The following is a 22,739-nucleotide window of genomic DNA, read 5'->3' on the forward strand; positions in this document are numbered from 1 at the left end:
CCTATAAGTAGTTAGAGCTTGCGTTTAATTTCTGAAAGTACAGTCTTGAAAATAAACTTTAAATCTTTTGGGAAGAAAGGGGCTATTTACAATTATTCTTTGGTGGTTGGAGTAAAGGAAAGCTGGAAGATACTGTGTGGAAGGGACTAGAAAGTATGCAGGCACTGAACACTATAGCAGATGGAGGGGTTATTTTTCAGAATGAACTTCAGATCAGTTACATCGAGGAAGAATTTGTTTGGTAACTTCAGTCTTGCCTCATTTCTCTACCAGGTGGCAAAGCGTGCTGCAGCCAGTCAGCCAGACTCTGTTGATGCACTGGAGAGAGCTGAAAAGTTCCGACAGAAATACTGGAATAAGCTCCAGACACTCAGGCAGCAGCCTTTGTAAGTGTCTTTATTTTCCCTTTTTCATTGCTTGCTGAGCAGAGCAAATGACAAGCTAAGTAAAAACTAACTAAAAGCTAATTAGGTTATGAAGCAGAGCAAACTGAAAGCTAAGTAGGCTGAAGGCCATAGCAGGCTGATGTGCCAAACGACAGGTCCTTTGCACGGAACTTTTGGATCTCATATATTGGAATTTAACAGAAAAATTGTATTATTATTACTGATAATGTTACATGGTTATTAAAAATGGTAGCATGTTGATTCAAGCATCTAGCTTTGCTCTGAACATGTTCCCTCTCTGTATTTAAATAAACTGTATAGTAGATTTACCACTTAGAGACAGCGTTTAGCACATGTGGCATGTAAAGACTTTTAACTTAAGTACCTGGGTGACATGCTATGACTTATGGAGGAAACAGAGAAGAAAATAACATTTTTCTGTTTGAAGTAGTTGATTATTTTTTTTTTATCCCCCCCCCCCCCCCCACCTTCTCCCTTTTTAAAGTGCATATGGCACCTTAACAGTTAGAAGTCTTCTGGATACAAGGGAACACTGTTTAAACGAGTTCAATTTTCCGGATCCCTATTCAAAGGTAAGCTGTTCTTGCTTTACAGGGTGGACAACATGTAAGTTCAAGCCACTTTTTCCATACTCTGAAACTTTAAGTAATGGCTTATAGGGAGATTAGTAACTGGCTGTCTTGCAGCAGTTTTAACCAGTTGGTGGTTGTCACTGAGGAGAAGCAGCAATGGGTAATGGGATATAAAGCCTTTGAGCTCTAAAGTGCTCGTGGTGAGGATGACGCTAACGAAAAATATTACCAGCTTCAGTTGTCTGATACTTCTGAGAAGCGAATTGATGGTGTCAGTCCTGTTCCTGATGAGTGCATGGTATCTGCCATCAGATACCCTTGTAACTTGGTCCTTCAGTGAGGAAGCTTTTCCTTCAGTTTAGAACTGAGGAAGCTGCGTGGAGAAGCCTGCGCTTCTGATTATGGAGTACCTCACAAGTGACCTGAGAATTTCAGTTCTGAGGACAGTCAGTTTATTTATTTCCCTTCACACTGAGGCTGCTACTACTACTGCAGTCTGGCAGGCTGCAGGAGTTTTTCTTTTTTTCTCCTCATTCTCATAATTCTCTTCACAGTGTGGAAACCATTTTCAAATTTAAAGCTATCTGTAGCTATATAAGTACTTTGCAATAAATATGGAAATTGCAGACAGCTGTAAAAGACACTTGGCATTGTTATCTTGTAGAGCAGTTAATCTCAACAGCTGCATGCAGAAGTCAGCAATGCTAGGAACTCCATTTCTGTGTTCCTTTAACTACCTTCAAGTGTGGTGGTTTTTTTTTTCCTTCACCCACCCCAGCAGGAAAGAAAAGGAAGGGGGGTGGTATTCATGAACAGATAGTCATCCTCCCCCATCTCATCATGTCCAAAAAAGGCCTGAAAAAAAAGAAAACCTTCACACATTCTCTTAGTTGCTGAGGCAGTCTCTCCTTAAACCAAACTGTGCTGCTTTCCTACATTTTGTCTCTGGATTAATTTACTGCTATGCTGTGAAAAGATTCTTGATTACTTCTGTAATTTTTGAGATACTCGGCAGAGTGGGGTTGAAGTGTATACAAATGCATAACCTCTAGTTCTTAAAAGTATCTGTTGCCATTTGGCAGCTTTGTATTTTATTCTGTAACATAATATGGTTGGGAGAGAGGACATGTGAAGTCAGTATTTCTCAAAAGGAACTTTCTGTAGGTCTGATCCTCACCACATGTCTGTGTGGACATATCAATAACAACAGTGCCAGTGTCTGGTTAGAGATTTTTTTCTGACTGTTGATGTATTTCTACAAAATACGTAGAAGGTTTTCCCTAGTTGTATTGTCAGATGTTACATTCACTCTAAGAAAGAGGTAAAAATTACGCGAGGTGGCTTTTACTTATGTTTGCGTCTTGGTAATTGAGACAAAATACTGCCAAGAAAAGGTCTTGATGTAAAGATGGTATCCAGTATCACTTCTAAATTTTTTAAGATAACTAGCTATGTAACACTGATCTCACTGGAGAGAGAAGCAGAGAAAAAAATTCAAGAGCTTCTAAGCATCTGGGATGATGAAACTCTTGATACAAAAAAAAAAAAAAAAAAAAATCTTCTCCAGTTTTTGTGAAACTGCTCGTGGTAAGCCTTATGGTAATTACCTGGGTTTGATGGATCATGTTACCACTCAAAGTTTTTTTGTGTGTCCACTCTGCCATTCCCCAATCTGCTCAAGGTCTATTGCACGTCTAACTTATTAAGAAAAGTAATTCTTGGGCTACAGATCATATCCTAGCACTAATGAAGCTTTTTATTAGAATCCCAGGAAAGTGTTTTTTTGTTGATACTAAGCATGCTGATAACAGTAACTTGTTGGTCCATTAGAGGCCATGAACGTAGAGGAGAATGCTTGAACGTGGTCTTGGGACTGAGACAGCCAATGATGGGTAAGAAATTTTTGTCTATAAATCCAATGTTTCATGTCTTTCTTACAGGTAAAGCAGAAAGAAAATGGCATAGCCTTAAAATGTTTTCAAAGCGTAATCGAATCTTTGGATTCATTAGGCTGGGAGGAGAGGCAGTTTGCTCTGGTGAAAGGACTTCTTGCGGGGAATGTCTTTGACTGGGGAGCAAAAGCAGTCTCAGAGTAGGTGTTAAATATTTTAAAAGCACCCTTTTAAGATACAGAATATCCGATTGTTCTTTTTTTTTTAAAAAAAAAATAAAGTGCACCAATCTAATTGTAGTTTTTATTTCACTTTATAATCAAATGTTGGTTGTTTATTTACAAGCATTGTTGTGGTGCGGGAAAGTTTATATTTCCACCCTTTAAATCTGGCAGACATGTCACTGTGAATGTTTGAATTAAGTGATAGAGCATTTAATATTCCAGTCTGGCTGCTTTGCTTGTAGCTTTGTTATTAGCACTGCTTTTGGGAATGCGTTGTACTATGTTCTAGAATAGAAAATATCTATTTTTCTGCAACCTCCCGTTGTCCTGATAACCACAGCATATATTCAGCAGGCTGTAAGTTAGATCGGGTAGTCTCTTTGAGGACTAAATACTAATTATTTTTGATCAACGTACATTTCTATTACCATTTGGAGAGCTTTTTTCCTTCTGTCCCGTCAGCAGCCATGAATTCACTTAAGGATATTAATGCCAACAGTCTTGAAGTATTTTTGATTTTTCAATTCTAGAACTTTCTTTTTGTGGGGCTGATAATACAGATCCAAGAACATGGGAGAGGGATATGGTTTTTCAGCTGACTTTCAGCACTTCCTTTCCCTTTCTGCATCTTTGAGGAGTTTTCCCTCTGATTAAATCAAGAAAAGTCCATTAAAACCAAGGTGATTCAAGGCTACATGGGCATTCTTAGACTTGTGTTACTTCTGATGTTGCCCACAACCAGAAACTTGAACTGGCACCAGTTAGAGCAGTTAGTCTACTTGCCGCTCGTGTTACTGTAGCTCTCATTCTCTTTAAGGAAGGAACTAAGAGTTACAGACTGAGTTAAATATCACTTAGTACTAGATTTAGGGAACTTTAGGAGACTTGACTGACAAGCATTGCCCACATGGTATAATATTTTAACTGACAGCTTAGAATCTAACCATCTCATTACATAAATCCTCATCACCACCTATGTGTTTGGGGCTACTTTACTATACATATAGCCAGTAGCAGTAGCTTTTAAAACCTGTATCTGGTTATTTTATTTCCTTTTTTTCCCCCACAGGTACAACTTTAAAAAACTTTTGTAGACCAACCTTCAAATCAAACTTTGTAAAGCACTGTTTTACCATGCAGATATTTTAGATCATGACTACATTTTATGCTGGTCTGCAGACCAAAAGATGTCTTTTTTGCCTGTAGTCTAGTGCCTGCAAACACTTGTATATTGCTGAAGTTTTTTTCTTTTAGTGTAAAAACTCTAATTTAATGTACATCCGAGCCTTTTATTTTCAACATAAGCACAGAGTATCTGTTTCTCAATCATTCAGCCTGTCCACACTCCCTGTTATAACCAATGCAGTAAAATTGCTGACTACCTGCTAAAGAAATGTTTGAATTATATTCATGTGAGACGAAGTTACTTAAATTGTGTACCCTTTATTTCTTTTCTGATACAGTGTTCTGGAATCTGAGCCACAATTTGGATTTGAAGAAGCCAAGTCAAAACTACAAGGTATAGGGAGATCTGTGGTGGTGGTTGGAACCGGATGTTGTGTTAATATGAGAGCGGAGGAGGGTGTGAACGTGTTTATTGTGGCAGTTCTGCTGCCTAACTGACAAGAAATCATTAGTACTTGCTAGGGTTATCTGAAATACAGGCTACAGAGTTTTGGTGGAATATTCCTGTTTGCGTTCCAAAGGAACTGAAATCTGAAAACCTCTCTCCTTGAGCAGAAGCCTTAGCCACACAGATATTCAGAACATCTTGACCATGCTATTTTTCATAACAACTGTTCTAACCCTATCAAGGAGATAGTGTCCTGGGAGGTACAGCACCATCCCTGGTAGGATGAGTCGTTATGATAGCCAGCTTGCATGACTTCATTGCTTTATTATGAAAATTCCATTTCAAGACTGCTGTAATTGAGCTAGGCCCATAATAAAGAGCTTGGCAACTCTCTGAATCTACACGTTTAACATTCAAAACCTGAGCTCAAATACTTTGATGCTTAAGCATCTGTAAAGAGACACCTCCTGCTTTTCATCATGTATAGAATTACCGTTTGCCTAAAAGAAATGCTAACGTGATTTTGTCTGTGACGCAGAACGTCCCTGGTTAGAAGATTCCTACAGTCAGTGGCTAGAGCGACTGAAGGTACGACTCCACAATTGTTGCTAACCACCGAGTAATTAAATACATTAATCATAAAACCACCTTACTAATCCTGGCTTTTTAACAGATTTAACAGAACTCTGTTACACAGTAACAGTACCAGTAATTCAGCAGCCTTACCATAAAGAAAGGAATAAAAGGAATTAGTCTGACGCTTTATTACTTACCAAGCTTCTTAGCTGAATTCCTTCAGAAACTGCAGCATTTGGAATCCAGCTGCTTTCAACGCTGTTCCAGAGTAACCATATTGTGTCCCTTCCCTTCTTTATAAGGGCACTCACTTCTATACAAGATGACGCAGAATTTTGAAAACTTGGGCCCAAACGTAATATTTGGATTGTTCCTCCCTCTAAGGAGCCAACCTTAAAGTGACATCAATTGAGGAGCTTGCTGAAAGTAATTAACTTAGCAATTAGCAAAGCTTTTTTTCCCCTGTGTGATTTCTGTTACTATTTAATCAAGGTTAATTGAAAAAGCTTTTGTTTCTTTGTGTAAATCTCTATGTTGGCAATGATAGCCAAAAGGTTTGGTATGAGTAGACTATCGCAAATCATTACATATTACATCTTAACACAAAAGTATCAGCTAATCTTGTATAACAGTGATAATTAAGGAACTTCAAGCACTGTCCTGACAGTCTTTTATTAGGAATTAAGCATTGTTCACTATAAAAATTCTTCTGCTGGTATGAACTGGAGTGAACTAAGTTTCATAACATCAGATTTAGAACAAATTAAAAGGTTAATGGAGAATAGGAAATATCTTTTCATTTTAGGATGTCACTGCCCCCAGCAGTCCATCCTGCCCTTTCCTGGCAGAAGGGAATCCTGTTCACCCTACAGCATGCTAGCTTAAAACAGCCACAAAGGTAGGTTTACCCTGATAACCAACGCGTTCACGTAGGCAGCTGCCCATGCTGCTGCTTCTATTTTAGAGAATGGCATTCTCCAGCTGCATGGCATAACAAAATGCTAGCCATAATCTAGCCTCCAAACAGTAGAATTATAGGCCTAACTACTCGCTGTTCAGAAGCCTCTGAAGTACGTTCCTGCTCAGAGCTGCTGGAGTTAGGCATGTCTTTTATTGGCAGATACAGGTTTTAATTAACAGAGTTTGAAAGACCTCTCAAACGAAGCAAAATAACTAAAGGCTGTTTTAAATAACTGTGCAAAGACAAAGTTAGGGAAACTGATTTCTTCTAAGGTCGAAGCTAGGTGATGTCCTGATGAGTTACGCTGCTACTAGATAACCAAAATTGCCAATCATTTAAGGGCATAAAATGTGGGGTCTTAAAGTGAGTAGCTCTAAATCACACAAACTATTCACTGAAATGAATTGTGAACTCAATCCTGAATACATTGGTTTTCTCTTACAGGAGGGTCCCCCTCATAAATGTGCCTTAATTTTCGCAGATAACAGTGGAATAGATATAATTTTAGGAGTCTTTCCTTTTGTCAGAGAGCTGCTTTCTAGAGGGACAGAGGTAAGTGGTTTTCATTGTGAATTCACCGTGTAATGGCGCTTTGGTAATTGGCGAAAGGTTTGTTAACTGCCTACCAGCAGTACCCTTTGCCAAACTGGCTCCTAACATCTAAATTGGGACTAAGCCAAGTTCCTGGATCTCCAAAGTCTAACTTTAAGTAGACTGTGAAAGGTAGCAAAGCCAAGCGAGCCTCTGTCAGACCTAAGTCTGTTGAACAAGGGTCTGTAATGTCAGAAGACCTGAAATTGCTGGTTTAACTGAGGGAAAACGAGGACTGGGCCTCCGGCCGTTCTCTTCGCATTTCCTCTTTTGTAAAATAAGTCAGGTAATGGTGATTTTAAAGAAACGAGCAGCTCTAACACCATCTGTGGACTGCATTAATCGGTGAACTCTTCTGACATCTTCACCTCAGGTTATACTGGCTTGTAACTCTGGCCCTGCCCTAAACGACGTCACCTACAGTGAATCCCTGATTGTTACTGAACGGATAGCAGCAATGGATCCAGTTATTCAGTAAGCATATAACCAGGCTTCATTATGTATCACGCAGTACATAGAAGGAAAAAAGCAAGTTAATTGTTACATACTTAGTTCATATTTAACTGTTTCTTGGTGTCTGACATCTGCAACGGGGAAGTAAGCTAAGGCCGATCACTTAAATTCATTAAGGTGAAAAATTTAGAAGTTGCATCTTTCTTGAACATCCATAATGATATTTGTTGTCTGGGTCTTTCCTGATAAGCACTCAAGCTACTAAAACATAAATTTCCTATGTTAATAGAGGAAAATACCTGTATTTCACATATAGAATATCCCCAGCAGAGGATACATAGCTGACTAAATAATCCTTTTGCTCAAGGAAACATTATGTTTCTTGGTGAAGTCCTAGCAGTAAAAGAAGCCTGTGCAAAGAAGACTTAGATATTCATTGTCGTCTGGCTTATTACGAGATTTGCACGTCCCTGTTGAGGTAGCTGTTTTAACTTTCTTGTCTTTTTTTTTTTTTTTTTTTAAATAAAGATCTGCGCTGAGAGAAGAGAAGCTGTTGTTGGTTCAGACGGGTTCGAGTTCTCCGTGTCTAGATCTAAGGTATGCTGGCAAAGTACCAATTTGTTACTTGTCTCCTCCAGCAGCTGCAGGATGCCCAGAGACTTTGCTCTGGAACGTCTCAGCTGCCGTTCCCGATATGAATCACTTTTGCACAACCATTAAGGGTTGCTTGGTCTGGATTTAAAGGCTTGTAATACTGATCAAGCCTTCCTAGTTGTTGGACATCTTATTTATCACATTTGTGTTCAGCTATGAGACATTGTCAGTTTCATGAGTATCTTAGTTATGGGTGATGTAAAATCCTGTGTGTGACCAAGAACTCCACTTGACCGTAAGAAGCATGCCATGTTGTTAACCTATTTATTTTTAAGTAGCTCCTCTATTGGAGACAGAGCTTACCTCTGTTTTTTGGGCAATCCCAATTCTGCAGGCATGTCATGAAGCTTTTAAAACTATGTTTCAGTCTCACTTCCTTTAATTTAAAGTGTTCCTGTTTATTGGCATCAGTCGTTCCATCCCCCACCATGTTCTATGTAAATCATAAAGCCCTTTATCATTTCAGCCGTCTGGATAAAGGTTTGGCTGTGCTGGTCAGAGAACGGAAGACAGACTTGGTTATCATTGAAGGCATGGGGCGTGCCATCCACACGAATTACTACGCGGCTTTGAAGTGCGAGAGCCTCAAGCTTGCTGTTATCAAAAACTCCTGGCTTGCTGATCGTCTCGGAGGGAAAATTTTCAGTGTCATTTTTAAGTATGAAGTGCCATGTAAATGATACGGATCTGGTCAGCTGGGTGCACAGGAGCAGCAGAATGGACTTGCACTAGTTTTACTTTAACTGTAAAGAATGTATTTTTATTACAACAGGGAAAAGAGTTCACAGGAAATTCCGTATTTATATTGTGCTTTGTGACTTAAAAAGCAACAATATGATTCACTCTATAGTATACACACTCAAATATATATATGTATATCACTCATTGTTTATTTTGGTAAGTGTTTATTTTAATGCTGCAGTATTTGTGATGAAAAGACTTTATTTTTTTGTTCTGTGAGACATTCATATAGAAATATATTTAAATGTCAATGAAACCTTTTTTTATACATCTCTGCCTATTCTGCCAGTGATGACATGGCACATACCAAATAGTTTTTAAAGTGCTAAGTGAATCTGACATTGCATTTTCCATGTCAGCTTTTAAAACTTACCCAAAATGTTCTGTGCTTTTTGCAGTTAATTTGATTGAAGGACTGATCCACCTTCTAACCTAACAAACACTGCTTAAGCTGTATTTAAAATAGAACTGTCATGACCTGAGAGCGCATAGCAGATAACCAAACAGCACTAGTTTACCAAGGTGTGGAATAACTCGTAACCCCTATCGCTTTCACTGTTTGTTCTTGTTAACAGTTGGGTGGGCGGGGAACTCGGCAACTATACTAAATTACTTAGCAGTAGCTGGAAGTCCAGTCTCACTGAGTTACCCTCAAAGTGAATGTGCAGTGCTTTATTCAGGAACAGCTGGTTTTTTCCCTGTCACAGGGATGTTAGTTTCTATTGCCTTCAGGTATTTAATGCTGGGACTGGTAAGAATCAGTCTCTTTGTTCATGCAGTGCATTTAAAGCCATTTCCAAGTAACTGAATTTGCCTTTTTTTCCCCCTCCATCAGATGTGCAGTACATAAATGGAGTTATTTAACCATGAATTTGCAAACCAACGTGTGCATGCATCAGTCATTCCAGCTCTGAAATGAAAAACAGCTTAATTAGAAAAGTATTTAATATGCAGCTGAGATTACTGTTCCCCATGAATTTCAAAGATTCTTCTTTGAGAGCCAGAAAATAATGCAAAACACTCACTGCCTCACCTTTGCCTGGTGAACTTGTACTTTAATTGACTGATTACCAGACTTTGTGCTCTACTACTGTTGGAGTTCAGCTATCAGTCTTCTTCCTAAATACTTCTTGATCAGGTTAACTAGGATTAAACATCCTCTCTAGCTAAACAGCAAAACCTACCCTATGCTGGGAAACTGACAAAGGACAAGTCCATGTCTTGCATTTTCTAAGTCTAGTAGTTCCTTAATCGCACGGTCTCCCTTTCTCGGGTTTAGGCCACTGCAGAGGATGCAGTTCAAGTCCTGCATTTTGGGGGTTTATGCAACAGTACTGTCATTTCTGATTCAGAAATGACCTTCACAGTGACAGGCATCTTCTGCTTAGAAGAGGGGAAGAGTACAGTCTGTTTATAACTAAAATGTTTAAGAAGCAGTTGTTCTGGATTAGAACAGTCAGATAAGAGCTTTAATTTTTCCAAGATTGTACCTCATACTGTAATTAGTAATCAGAGGCTTCATATTAAACCTGCCCCAAGTCACTTACTCCTACAGGCGTTCGTGTACTTACATAGTAAACTTCTAAACTAAATACGGATCTACCATCTTAGCCATCTCAAATGTATTTTCCCAAGTTGTTAACCTCCCTTATTTTTAACAATTACACTCTATCCCTTGTCAATTTAAATTCTTCCAAGCCACTTAATTTTCTTCTGTATCCAGCTTCACCACCAATCCAAAAGTGTTCTCTGTGTGTGTTTGTAATTAGAAAACTAACACTCTAGCCTTGCAGAAAAACATCTTTCTACATTGATGTAGTTCCTATGAAGTACATATGGTATAAACCTAGTACAGGCCCATTCCTTAAGCAAAAAATTCTTAAGCATTAGCCCTCCCTGAAGTCTCCTGGCTTTGTCTTGTATTTTCTTTTATACGTAGGCGAGTGCACATTTCTTCTGTAAAAACAGAGCAACAAGATTTCTGAAAAACAAGAGGGGAGGAAACAAGGGGGTGGGTTGTTCTGTGTCATGGAATCCACACTTAAGTGTGCACAACCCATCTGTTGGAATGGGTGAAGAACAAGAACCCCAAGGTGCACATTCAAATATTAGGGCAGTTTTCATTTAAATGTGTTTTCCTGCTTGTCAAATGACTTAAGAACAGCCATACTTGAGAATAAACTTGTTATTGATGATTGACTGTCCTCTGTACACACTCAGCGTATTGGAATACGGTTTGGCTGCTGAGGAATTACAGTAAATGTTTCTACTTAATATTTGGGGGGCGGCGGGGGGTTAAACAATTTTATTATTGTTACCCTGTTCAGGCTGCAAAACTATCACACAGCCCAAGCGATGAAATTTCAGCGCTTTGAAGAGTAAATATGTAGCCTGTCTTCCCTCTCACCCCACTGCATTGCTTTCCTTAGAAGAAGGAAGATCAGCATGGAAATCCAGCGTCGTGCACAGTGCAGCAGTGGTGCCTCGCTTGTCCGTGCTAAACACGGGGTACAAGGAGGTGGGATGGGAGATGATAACCATCACTTACCTTTACATGTCCAGCGGCGTGTCTGCTCTTATTCGAGAGCTCCACCACAGCTGCAATCACTCCCAGTGCGAGGCCAATTGCAAGAGTAAGAAAGAGCCCACCCAGAGCCTGGGGCTGCAGCGGACTCCATCTGTCCCTACTTTTGTGAAGGCAGCTGGTCTCCCACCACTTGTTGCGCAGATAGTCGAGATCACCTGATTCACGCAGTTTGAGGACAGCAATGGAGAGCTTCTTAGTCCACAGGGATGCTGGCAGCAGTAGAATGAAAGAGAAGAGCATGGGAGAGATCACAGCCACTATAACATTTTTAAGCAATCCGCTGCTATACTACCACACGGGCTTAGCTGGGTGCTGCTTCCCAACTTTCAGATGGTCATTCTGGAAACAGAATGCAACAGACTAAGCCAAGTGCTTTTCTTCGGTGACAACCATTCCTGCCCTGCCCACAGAGATATGATAATACTTGCCGTGTAACGACACCGTGAAGGTACTTTGAGAAATACAAGCAGTCGTGCTCCGCAACAGAACAAACTGCCCGCCCTGCTAACTACATTACTGGGACCAAGGCAAAACCAAAAAACCCCACAGGAACCAGTGACACCCCTGAGAGTTGGAATTTTTTGCATATTACAGTTCAAAGTAAGAGTCCCTGAGTGCTAGTGATAATTCATGGACAGAATGAAAACGTAGCATAGCAGGGTTACCAATTTGTCCACACTAGATTATTAGTGCTAATGCAGAAAATGTGTGCAAGTTTCAGGACTCAGCTATGCCAGGCTTTTTGCTCTGCCAGTCTGCTACTCCAGACCCATGAAATCCAAGTGGAGAAGTGGGACAGAAGTGGTGCACAGTGACTAACCCTGGGTAGTGGCAATGCCAAATCCTCTGGCTCCGATAACTTCAGGGGCCCTGATCAAATTGCAGTGCCTGGCAGCTGCAAGGTCTTGAGAGATTGATTCACCAATGAAGGCATAGTTTGATTCCATCACACGTTGAACTGCTTCCTGGTAGGTTTTGACTAAAACACGGTCTCGTCTCTTGTCCATATATTCATAGATCATCTGATGGATAGGATTCTTGGAGTTCTGCGGCCCAAAAATCCAAGTGTCAAACTGAAGTGTAAAACAATCATCAAAAAAAAATCTGCAGAGATGTGCAGTGGTTGCAAAACAATTTGGAGAATAAGAGTACTTAAACCATTGCCCTTTGAGCTCAACAAGGCCAAGTGCCGGGTCCTGTACTTGGGTCACAACAACCCCATGCAGCGCTACAGGCTTGGGGAAGAGTGGCTGGAAAACTGCCCGGAGGAAAAGAACCTGGCAGTGCTGGTCGACAGCCAGCTGAATATGAGCCAGCAGTGTGCCCAGGTGGCCAAGAAGGCCAACGGCATCCTGGCCTGTACCAGAAATAGCATGGTCAGAAGGAGCAGGAAAGTAAGTGATTGTTCCCCTGTATTCAGCACTGGTGAGGCCGCACCTCAAGTGCTGTGTTCAGTTTTGGGCCCCTCACTACAGGAAAGACATGGAGGTGCTGGAGCGTGTCCAGAGAAGGGCAACAAAGCTGGTGAGGGGCCTGGAGCACAAGTCTGATGAGGAACGGCTGAGGGAACTGGGGTTGTTTAGCCTGGAGAAAAGGAGGCTGAGGGGCGACATTATCACTCTACAACTACCTGAAAGGAGGTTGTAGTGAGGTGGGTACTGGTCTCTTCTATCAAGTAACTAGTGATAGAACAAGAGGAAATGGCCTCAAGTTCCACCAGGCGGGGTTAGGTTGGATATTAGGAAAAATTTCTTCACCAAAAGGGTTGTCAAGCATTGGAACAGGCTGCCCAGGGAAGTGGTGGAGTCACCATCCCTGGAGATATTTAAAAGACATATAGATGTGGCGCTTGGGGACATGGTTTAGAGGTGGACTTGGCAGTGCTAGGTTAACAGCTGGACTCGATGATCTTAAAGGCTTTTTCCAACCTAAACGATTCTATGATTTTGTGATTAAATATTTCCCACGCCCCAAACAACCTTTGCAGGCATCCAGTTAACGTATCCAGAAATTACCTACGTCAGTCCTTGTGTTCAAGGTACACAAGGATAACCCCTGAAGACTAGCACTGCTTTCTTAAAAGACCATACTCTATAAAAATATAGTTCTCCACATGCTTTTCTCTCTGAGAAAAGGTGGAAGAAGAGGTGAACAAAACAATAGATACCAATCACATTATTTGAAATATTACAGGAAAACTGATGGAGTCTACAGCAATGAAAGTGGTAAAAGGAACTATAGGCACGAGCTGGACAACTTGGCCCCAGCTTAGCAGTTCTACGGCACGTGTGTATGTGCACAATGAGATTCTCTGCACCTTGAAGAAGTAGAAAGTGGAGGAGCCATCCAGAGTCCCAAACTCAAGCTTTCTTTGCTTCACAAGATCTTCAAAAGTCTGGATTGGGAGCTGCTCGCTGCCAGAGCTCAGCAGAGCAGTGAAGTTGGCGATGTAGGCAGCCAGCAAGGCGATGGTGAACAGCCACCAGACAGCAGCGATGACCCGCACAGAGAGCGCTTTGGGCCGAGGGGTGACACCTGCACGACCAGAGGAGCCGATAAAACATACAGGAGGTGATGTATGATGAGAGAGAGCAAAGAACTTTAGATCCGTGGAGCCTAAGTTATACTTCTAAATAAAGGCCAAACTGCAAAACTTGCCCTGCAGCTACTTCATGCATGAGCCTGAAAAAACCTACTGTGGCTGGTTTGAACTGCATCAGCACTGCATGTAATGCAGAGTTGAAGCAACGTCAGTACCCAAAAGCAACATCAAACAACTCCACTCTACAAAGCACCAGTGCAATGGTTAGCTTGACGTTCCCTAGACAATTGTTACAGCAGAAAATATACGTTCCTCAACTGAAGCCAGCCATCTCTACAATTACAACAAGTCTGCAGTCAAAACTCCACAAACGGGCAGTTTTAGTGCTGCCAGGTGTCCCTATTGGAACATCTTTTCCCCCAACAGGATAACACACCAGTGTTACAGACAATGAGAGGTGGATATACAATCAGCTTAAAAAAAACCATACTGCTCCCAGAGCTGCTTTGTGGCGGTCCTCCCAGCTCACCTTGCAGGGCAAGCGCTCCTGCTCCAAACCAGAGGCTGTTCAAGAAGGTAAAGTGGTTCTCTTCATTCTTTGGCTCGTTCCATTCACAGGGGCTCAGTCTGTGGGAAAATGACAGGATAAAACCAGACATTTGCAGGGGAAATTATAAATAATCCTGCAGCGTGACTGCAGCAGTGCAGATAGCCTGGAAGTGCCCTTTCCTTTCCATGGCAGCTCCTCCTTCATCCAAGTTCCAGTTTAACCAGTGCTCAATGCCTCAAGTAGTTTGCAACAGTGATGGCTCAGGGGGTCCAGTCACAGCTTTGCCAGACACTTTCCTCCTGAGCCATTGCATGATCTAGTCTCCCTGGCACACCTGACTGGCGATATTGGCTCTGTTCCATAGTATCAGACTGAAGGCTGCTCCTTGGAGCAAATCCTTACCTATAAAGATTGTGCATAAAAATAGAAAAGGAGCAATAGAGCTTCTGTTCAAGACTGCAGCTGCAGAGAGCATTAGTGCAGCCTAGTCGAGAAAGAGGGAGAAAGCTGAATCTCCTGGGAAGGGGGTGGAGGGGTGGCAGAGAGAATCTCTTCCACAAGTCAGTGCAGGATACAGTGCATAAAAGCACACCAGGAGAGAGACTTGCACGACAGAACATGGTCATAGTTCAAAACAAACTCTGATAAAAGTGAGAAAGAAGAGCTGAAGTACAAACACAAAGTCCTTTTAGCAACCCAAGGTAATCCACATAAAGAGATATGGTGCTTTTCGTGGGGAGATCCTGCTCTCAATGCTGTCTTAGTCTGACGTGACTTAAGCTTTATTAGCCCTGGTTCTGGACCTGTACAGAAGGTTCCTCAAAGCAAAATGCTCCCTGGTACTTCCTTTAAAACTGAGATCTGACTTGAACAAAATCTGTGAAACAAATTCATTTATACCTGGCAACAAGAAAGAGGCAGAAGCACGTCAGCACATAAGCAAATAAAAGGCCAGTCCAGGTCTCCTTACTGAAAGGAGCCAGGAAGTGGAAGAAAGACATCTCCTGAGAGGCGGTGTCTTTTCGAAGCAAGATTCCAATCCCGGTCTGCAGGAATGGCGTGGTGAAGGAGACCACCTCTTCCCTTGCTGACGTGACTGTCAATGGAGCCACAGCAATGTCTGCTTCCTTTAAGATGGAGATAAAAAATAATCAACCATCCAACCTACCTGAAGATTTCTGTCACTCAAATAGAATGCTTCCCAGGCCGAGTGGTCACGTATCTGCATATCAAATCCCTTCTCTGTGTCAACAGACAGCTATCATCTTAGACTGTGAGCTCCAAGAAATAGGACAGTTTTCCATTTTGCATTGTTCTTAATGGGGTGCTGGTTGGTATCTGGGGCTTCTGGTTTCCTACTACAGCATCACACACACCAGCTGAGGCTGTGTACCATGAACCACATTGGGTTTGTTTACCAAAACCAGAAGGTATGTTCCTTTCTGTTTCTGGCTGCAGCAGCTACATGACTGACAGCTGGACACATGACTGACTTCAGAAGAGCAAAGAAGGTTTAGTTCAAATGTTACCAAGAGATGACAGAACTCTAGCCATAGGGAATGGCACCTGCTGGGGTAAGATGTGCTTTCAAGCATCTCCTTGAAGAGTCTAAGGGGTTACCATTCTGAAAGAGACAAGTTTCACCTAGTGGTTAAGTTCAAGGTCAGTTTTCCTTAAAGCCATTATCTTTGTTTCATTAGTGAGCTAAGATGTCTGTACAGTCTCTAAGCCTACAAAGAAACACTTGGTAACCTCTGAGACAAGACAAGCACTGCACCAGGAGCGCCTTGTTGTAACAATGATTTCCTGCTGTGGCCATTGTCTCCTTGTTCCTTAGTTTCCATATTTGTAGGCCAAAACCAGCTACAACTCTCGCTATTCGTTAGTTCTACACAACAGGCAGGATGACTCCAAGTTGCACAGTCCCTGAGAAAATCCTAACGAAGCCTGAGAGCTGCTAGCACTGTTCTTTCCTTCTAGAGCTGCAGTTTGTCAAAAATAAATTGAAAATTACCTGTCTCAAAATTTCACCAACCATCCCTGTCCAGTTCCCATTGGAAGAGATGGCACCATACTGCCCATCGCTCACCACCTTCACCTTGTAGCTGAAGTGAAGCATTGCAGCAAGTGCTTTCAGCAAATCAATGCAGTATCCCTCCAGTTCTGCACTTCTCACCATGACATAAGGATCTTCCTGCATATTGAGGGAAAAATACACAATTACACGCTCCCACAGTCTGCAGTGCAACTGACTGTGAATTAAACCGTTGGTTTTTTTGCAAACCCTCCCCAAAGACCTGTACCCACATTATCAGGGGGACAACATTTCCAAACCTGAGAGATATTCACTGCAGTCCTGTGCCACCACTAGTCATAGACTACAGCCTCAGCAGGGCAGTCTTGACAGAGCAGTGATTTATAGAAGTGTACGCCCAGTCCATTTTGTGGGCTGACCTTGGTAGCCCTCAAACCCTCCCACTGCAAATTCCAGAGAGCTTGCACCTCTACACCACTGAGCCAGTGCTCCAAAAACACCCTCTGTGATGAACAGGGATATCGGTGTCAAAGACAGCCCAAAAAACCACCTGCAAATATATGGGTGGAAAAAAAGGCAAAATGTAGTTCCAGCTATCTCCCTGCTGCTATCAGTGTTGTGTCACTGCCTTACCAGGATTGTTGTGACAGTCAAAGTTGGAAGACCCTCTTCTGGTCCCCTTGAGTCAATGCCCTGCAAATCAAAAAATGAAGAAGAAATAATTGGATTTGAAAGTCCCATACATGGCCCCACTTAGCTAGGGCTTACATTAGAACTTGGGGTGGATGTCGGGGGTGTGTGTGTGCATGTGTTAAACCAGCTATAAATCTGCCCCTGTAAGATGCAGCAATCTCACCACTATTGTTCTCTAACAGTAATAAAATCACAAGCATTTCACTTCATTGGGTGTTGCCAGCGTACTCTGTCCAAATAAAAATCACTTTAAATGCTCTCACAATTCTTCAGATACTCAGTGCGTACAGTCTTCCAAAGAGATCAATTCATGTTGCAGACAAAACAATTAGCAGCCAATTAAGGTCTTATGAGAGAGCAATTCCAGGAGACACAGAAGAGTAGGAAGCCCGAGAGGAGGAGGAGGGGAAACATGGATTCACTTCTGCGCAGAACGCTGAATTCAAGAGTACATCTTCCAACCTTACAGAGTCATACAACTCGAGGTGATTTCTGATCAGTACTACTTTGGAACAATTCCAGCTTTTGCCCGTAAAGCAGTCTAATTCTGTAAGATTTGTTGGTCTTAAACGTATCCCTTTATTCTAAAATTACACAGCGATGTTTCTAGACAGAGTGAGAGAGCATGGGGGTGTGTGTATGTGTGTATATATATGTATGTACATATGCAGTACAAGACCTGCAAACGAAGCTCCATTTCTTCCAGGAGCAGAACGATCCTCTTTCAATTCTCTTTTTGCAAAGGAAGGATTTGAGGGATGAGCTTTGTCTTTGAAGCTCTGATCAGAAGTTACCTAATGCAGAGTGTTCTGGAAGGAATGTTGTTCTTGCCAGATAAGCTACGATTTGCTCTTAGACAAAAGCAAAAAAGTCACATTGCTTTTCAGTTCTGTTTAAAATATTTATGCCTACTGAACAAGAGGATGAATAAAACAAAAAACCCTGGCCTATCCCTCTTACTCGGCTTCACCCACTAGTTATTGAAGGTCGAAGTTGTTCTTAAAAAAACCCAATCTCAACAACACACTACAACTTTCGTAAGTATACCAGAAGAGTATTTTATTGGGCAAAAATTGCAGGGTTTCAGTAGCAGGAGGGTGGGTAGGGGTGGCACAGGGGTGACATCTGCAGGAGGTCACAAACTGCCCAGTGCTGGACACGGCCATTTCAAGCTGGCTTAGAAATGAACAAAACAGACCCACAGTGCACCAAACCTGAATGAATCAGACAAGATTAAAGACGTTTTTTGCATAGGCACCGTAAAAAAGTGTGGTAACTGCTGGATGAGAGACAATGCTAGAGCAGGAAGAGACACTGAAGACAATATCAGGGCAGGAAAATTGCCCAAACAGGAGCAAAGGAGAAATAAGAAAGCTACCAGAGCAGGAGGGATGGTAGAGTGGAAGAAAGGCCAACAAAGAAGAGCTGCCCCAAGCGAGAGCAGAAGCTCAAGAGGTGCCCCAAGGAGGAACAGAGAAGAGATGCAGGAGGACGTACAACTGTAACGGGGCTGCAGTCAGTGGAAGAACCTGCGCAGGAGCAATTGAGTAGGAACCGCACAATTTTAACCCCAATCTCCTGTGCCACCTTGTTGCCTCACCAAAGGGACTGAGTATAAAATGCGTGCAACGAGGGGACTGGAGACCAGGAAGAGGGGAGGACGAGAGAGGAATTGTGTTTCTCTGGGGTTTTTTTTGTTTGCTCGTATTTATTTCTCAATGCTGGAATCAACAATTGGACATTTATGCCAATTGAAACTGATCGAAATTCCATGACTTTCCCAAAAACTCTCTTTTAGGCCCATGACAGGCATCCAGCATGCTTCGAGACTGAGAAATGAGCTGAGATTCACGTGATACTAGTTCTGTCTCTACTTATGCCATTTGGATAATTAATTTCATTTCCCAATGTTACCATAACCAACTTTCCCATCATTTTTGATTGGAAAGTCTGTACGACAAATATTGCATCATGTGAATATATACGTGTTCTAGCAGGTTAGATTTTATGTGGCATTTGCCATCTTTCTTCTAAAGCCTGAGGAATTACGTCCCACACAGACCCTTTTTGCATTAAGTGCAAGCTTTTGGAAATAAAACACATCCTAAGAACTAATAAAGGTATCTCTGCATGTTCATATGTGTCTGAATTTTTTAAGTTTATGTAGGTCATAAGTGACGCAATAAGTCTGAGGTTTAAACTCTATAAGCCATGAAGACAGGGCTATATGCAGGTTCTTCCTTGAGGCATGACTGAATTTTGAATTCTGGACAAAAGATTGAGTGAAAAAAAAAAGCATAGACACAGACTTAGGTATGGCCATCACTAGCCATAAAAAGAACATTTAAAATAATAACTCTTCACAGATTAAAAGCATCGCACACTATGATCACATCTATTTCTGCATTTAGAATGTAAGTCCTTTTACACATATGCCTTCGTTAGTAGCTCTGCATCAATGAACTTAAACATACCTTACTCACAGCACCATCATTCCTCGTAGCTCCTGAAAAGACACAACAAAATCAACTTCTTGCAGGGCTTATATTTACAGCTCCTTAAAAGTGAAGTTTCATACCCTCATTTCATATTGCACTTAAATAAACAAAATCATTATCCTTGACTCACAAGCTCGTAGTGCAGTCGACTTGCAGCGGTTTTGTCAAGTTTGTTTCCTTATTCACAGCACAGTAACAGTGAAACAAACAGAAGCAGAAGTAGACACCACTAAATTCAGGCTGCAGAAGGTTCTAATTGTAACCTAATGATTACGGCTGTCACTCACATATTGAGGATGGACTCTGCAGAATCAATTACCTTATTTCCTTGTTGCCCTCCCTGACAAGGTGAAAAGCCAGCTCTCCTGCTACTTCACACAACTAAGATTTCCCCCTAACTCCTGCAAAACCTTGTCTATATCCCTAAGGAAAAGCCCTGTAAACAACCTAAAGTTCATCACCATTAAGTTCCAAGACAGTAGGTTTTCTTCTTCTTCCCTTCCCCTACTAATGATAGGTTCCTACTGTCAAAGCAGCCAAAGGGGTTGCAACCACTGGGGTAGAAACCTTTCTTCACCACGTCTTACTCCGTTCCCCCCCTCAAATTATAAGTACCCTGACTTTTCATTCCTGCGAAGATTAAAACCTCCAAAAGTGCCATGACCAAAACCAGGAACCAACAGTGACAGCACTAAAGAAAGAGGGACCAGGAAGCCTGTCTTGTGTTGCCTACTCTCAGTATCCCATCAAGGAACAGAGAGTAAGGAAAGTACACAAAATTGACAAAGAATTGAGAAAGAGTTCAAGTGTGATGAGAGCCAGTGCAACCCTGTAGACAGCACTGGCATAAACACCATATGTCAAATTGTCAAATCTGCTATTGACCTTTTCTGGATTACTTCTCCTTCCTATGCCTCAGTTTCCCATTTGTAAAACCAAGATAAAGATACTCCCCTCTTTGGTAAAAACACCAAGACCCACCCATAAAAGTACTATTATTGAGGTTAGTCGTTCTTCTGGGTTCTACTCTGTGCTCTGCTGTGTGACTTTTAACAAGACCTTTTAAATTATTTGACCCACAGCTTCCCTGTTCATAATACTCAAGAGAATACCTCAATCCCACCCCAGCTGCAAGAGAGCTAAACTACAATGACGGAGATGCAGAATTAAAACCACAGTTGTGTCAATATGCGACTCATTAATTGCCCAGGATGTTTGTTCTGGAATGTGCAAAGCATTGCTCCTTGGAATCAAAGAATTCACAGCGCAAAAGCCAAAAATCCCTCAAGAGAAAACAAAACATCTAGGGTGTTTTCACTCTTTCAAGCAAAAGCTGTAAGTTTTTCATGAAATATAACAACATATTCATTCATTATGTGTTATCCGTTCTTTGGTTTTGCATTTTCTGGCCTTGTGCTGAATTCTACATTATTGTAAAACAAAACCTGTTTTTTCCCTCTCCACTATAGTTCTCCATGGGAGCTGGAAATCTTCACAAAGGAGTTCTCTTGTCTCCCTTTAGAAGCTCATCAAAGCCAGTAAAAGCTTTTTGAGGGTCCTTTTTGAAGACCTGCTAGGGTTTCTTGGAAGAAAACAGTCTGTACTGAGGGCTTCAGCTCCCCTACAGTGGTTCTGGATGCAGCTGTTCAAAGCCCCATTGTAGGAACTCCTGAAAGGACCATCAGTAATCAAGTTGCAGCACTAACTCAAAGTTCATTGCAGTGACACTGCTCAGAAGCCAAGTCCTCATTGTGAGAATCCTCTGTGAGAGTCTACAAAAATGTAAGACAAAGAAAGAGGCTCATCCCTCCACTCCCGTTTCCCACAGGCCAGTGGTTGCAGGAAATGACTGTGGCTGCAAAAATCAGCCTTGTCCTTACCCCTTCTACCCTGAGCATGCCCAGCCTTCTAACGGGAGATGGCTCCCTGCTTAACTTCTTGTGAAAAAGCTTGTAGCACTCTGAAGAACTGGCCAACCTCACCCCAATTTTCTACCCCATCCTCCCTCTCTAGGCTAGTACCCTCGCCGTTGCATCCTTTGCCAGCGTTTCCCCTTTTGCAGCTTGTGAGCGGGAGGGAGAGCTGAACTAAAAGAAGAGGCGATGGGTCAGGTGGATTACAGTTTTGGAGTACGCTGGGACATTCAGGATGAGGGAATTCTCAGTATGAGAGAATTTGACCATCGTCACAAAAGCAAACACCTGAAGTATCTGTAATCTGAGGTGAACTGCTGCTACCATAGCTATGCAGTTACCAGTTCTGGGTAGATAAGAGATGGGTGTGCGAGATGGACAGGAGACACAGCAGAAGAAGTGAAGTTGCTCTCCCAACCCCCTGAACAGAGAACCAATTTTTATCTCCCAGTAATTTTGCAAGGTCAAGCTACTCCTTAGCCTGAGTCTAGAGTCCAGGTATAGAACACCAAAAAGCCACAATAAAATTGAAACAACGGCATTTGTTGTTCAGTTGCAAAAGCAAGCTTCCCAGCTCCTCACACCGAGAGCAAAGCATGGTCCAACCGGCTGATCGCTGTGCACAAGTCCCCGGCAGGCTCCTGCTACTATCCCTTAGGAACTTTAGAGGGAACGTAGCGTTACCGTTTGCCTACAAAGTCTGGATGCTCACAGAGCTGACAAATTCAATGCACTAAGGATTCCCTCTTCTTCCCAAAACATGCCACGAGCAGAGGGGCTAAACAACATGGAAAACATTTCTCACAGAAGAACTAGTTAATCGGTGTATCTTGCTGCAATTCAAGGGACCACAGACTCAAAAGAGTGCAGCTTTAACCACGATAATGGTGTTCTGGGACACCTAACCACCCTTTTTCTAGGCTTTCTCATTTTCCCTGATCTCTGTCACCTGATTTACAACTACAGCAGCAAAACCACTTAATAACAGCACTCATGATAAAGTCACAATCACAAGCTGCTAACAAGGTAGGCCTTGGTGATGTCTTAATAACCAATTTAAAAGAAAAGTCTTAGATTAAGGCAAAATCCTGTAAGCACTACCAGTTAAAGACTGAGAGAATTAACACTCTGTAAAGAAGAACAAAACCAGATTTGGATGCAGCCAGCATTTTCAGATCATTTTTCTCACCTGTCTGACTTGATTTGCTCAGGAGCAGCATGGTTGCAATCACGCAGAACATGAAGTGAAGACCTTTATCCATTGGAGCAGAAAGATC

At 41.9% G+C, this 22,739-nt stretch overlaps 2 protein-coding genes across 5 annotated transcripts in view; one reads left to right on the top strand and one right to left on the bottom strand.

Annotated features, from left to right (window-relative positions):
* Window positions 1-10,840, top strand: part of PANK4 (pantothenate kinase 4 (inactive)) — a 27,031-nt gene extending 16,191 nt beyond the window's left edge. For 2 of the 4 annotated variants that reach the window (XM_049804665.1, XM_049804675.1), the window contains 9 exons: window positions 274-386; window positions 892-979; window positions 2,920-3,071; window positions 4,559-4,614; window positions 5,207-5,256; window positions 6,650-6,757; window positions 7,170-7,270; window positions 7,778-7,846; window positions 8,370-10,840. In XM_049804665.1, coding sequence (XP_049660622.1) covers window positions 274-386; window positions 892-979; window positions 2,920-3,071; window positions 4,559-4,614; window positions 5,207-5,256; window positions 6,650-6,757; window positions 7,170-7,270; window positions 7,778-7,846; window positions 8,370-8,583 — 951 coding nt within the window. In that variant the 3' untranslated portion in view covers window positions 8,584-10,840. Of the gene's footprint in view, window positions 1-273; window positions 387-891; window positions 980-2,919; window positions 3,072-4,558; window positions 4,615-5,206; window positions 5,257-6,049; window positions 6,758-7,169; window positions 7,271-7,777; window positions 7,847-8,369 lie in introns of those variants that run through there. The other 2 variants (XM_049804690.1, XM_049804682.1) reach the window with 2 other exon arrangements.
* LOC126040436 (probable glutamate receptor) lies at window positions 10,524-22,739 on the bottom strand. Its single transcript, XM_049804853.1, has 10 exons — window positions 22,652-22,739; window positions 19,526-19,557; window positions 16,992-17,051; window positions 16,338-16,517; window positions 15,224-15,450; window positions 14,303-14,400; window positions 13,549-13,766; window positions 12,052-12,277; window positions 11,193-11,440; window positions 10,524-10,625 (listed from the first exon to the last, which is right to left on the bottom strand). Exons 1-10 carry the CDS (start codon window positions 22,722-22,724, stop codon window positions 10,524-10,526), a joined length of 1,464 nt encoding a protein of 487 aa, XP_049660810.1. The 5' UTR covers window positions 22,725-22,739.

This window comes from Accipiter gentilis, chromosome 1 (genome assembly GCF_929443795.1).
Source record: "Accipiter gentilis chromosome 1, bAccGen1.1, whole genome shotgun sequence".
Taxonomy (NCBI): Eukaryota; Metazoa; Chordata; class Aves; order Accipitriformes; family Accipitridae; genus Astur; species Astur gentilis.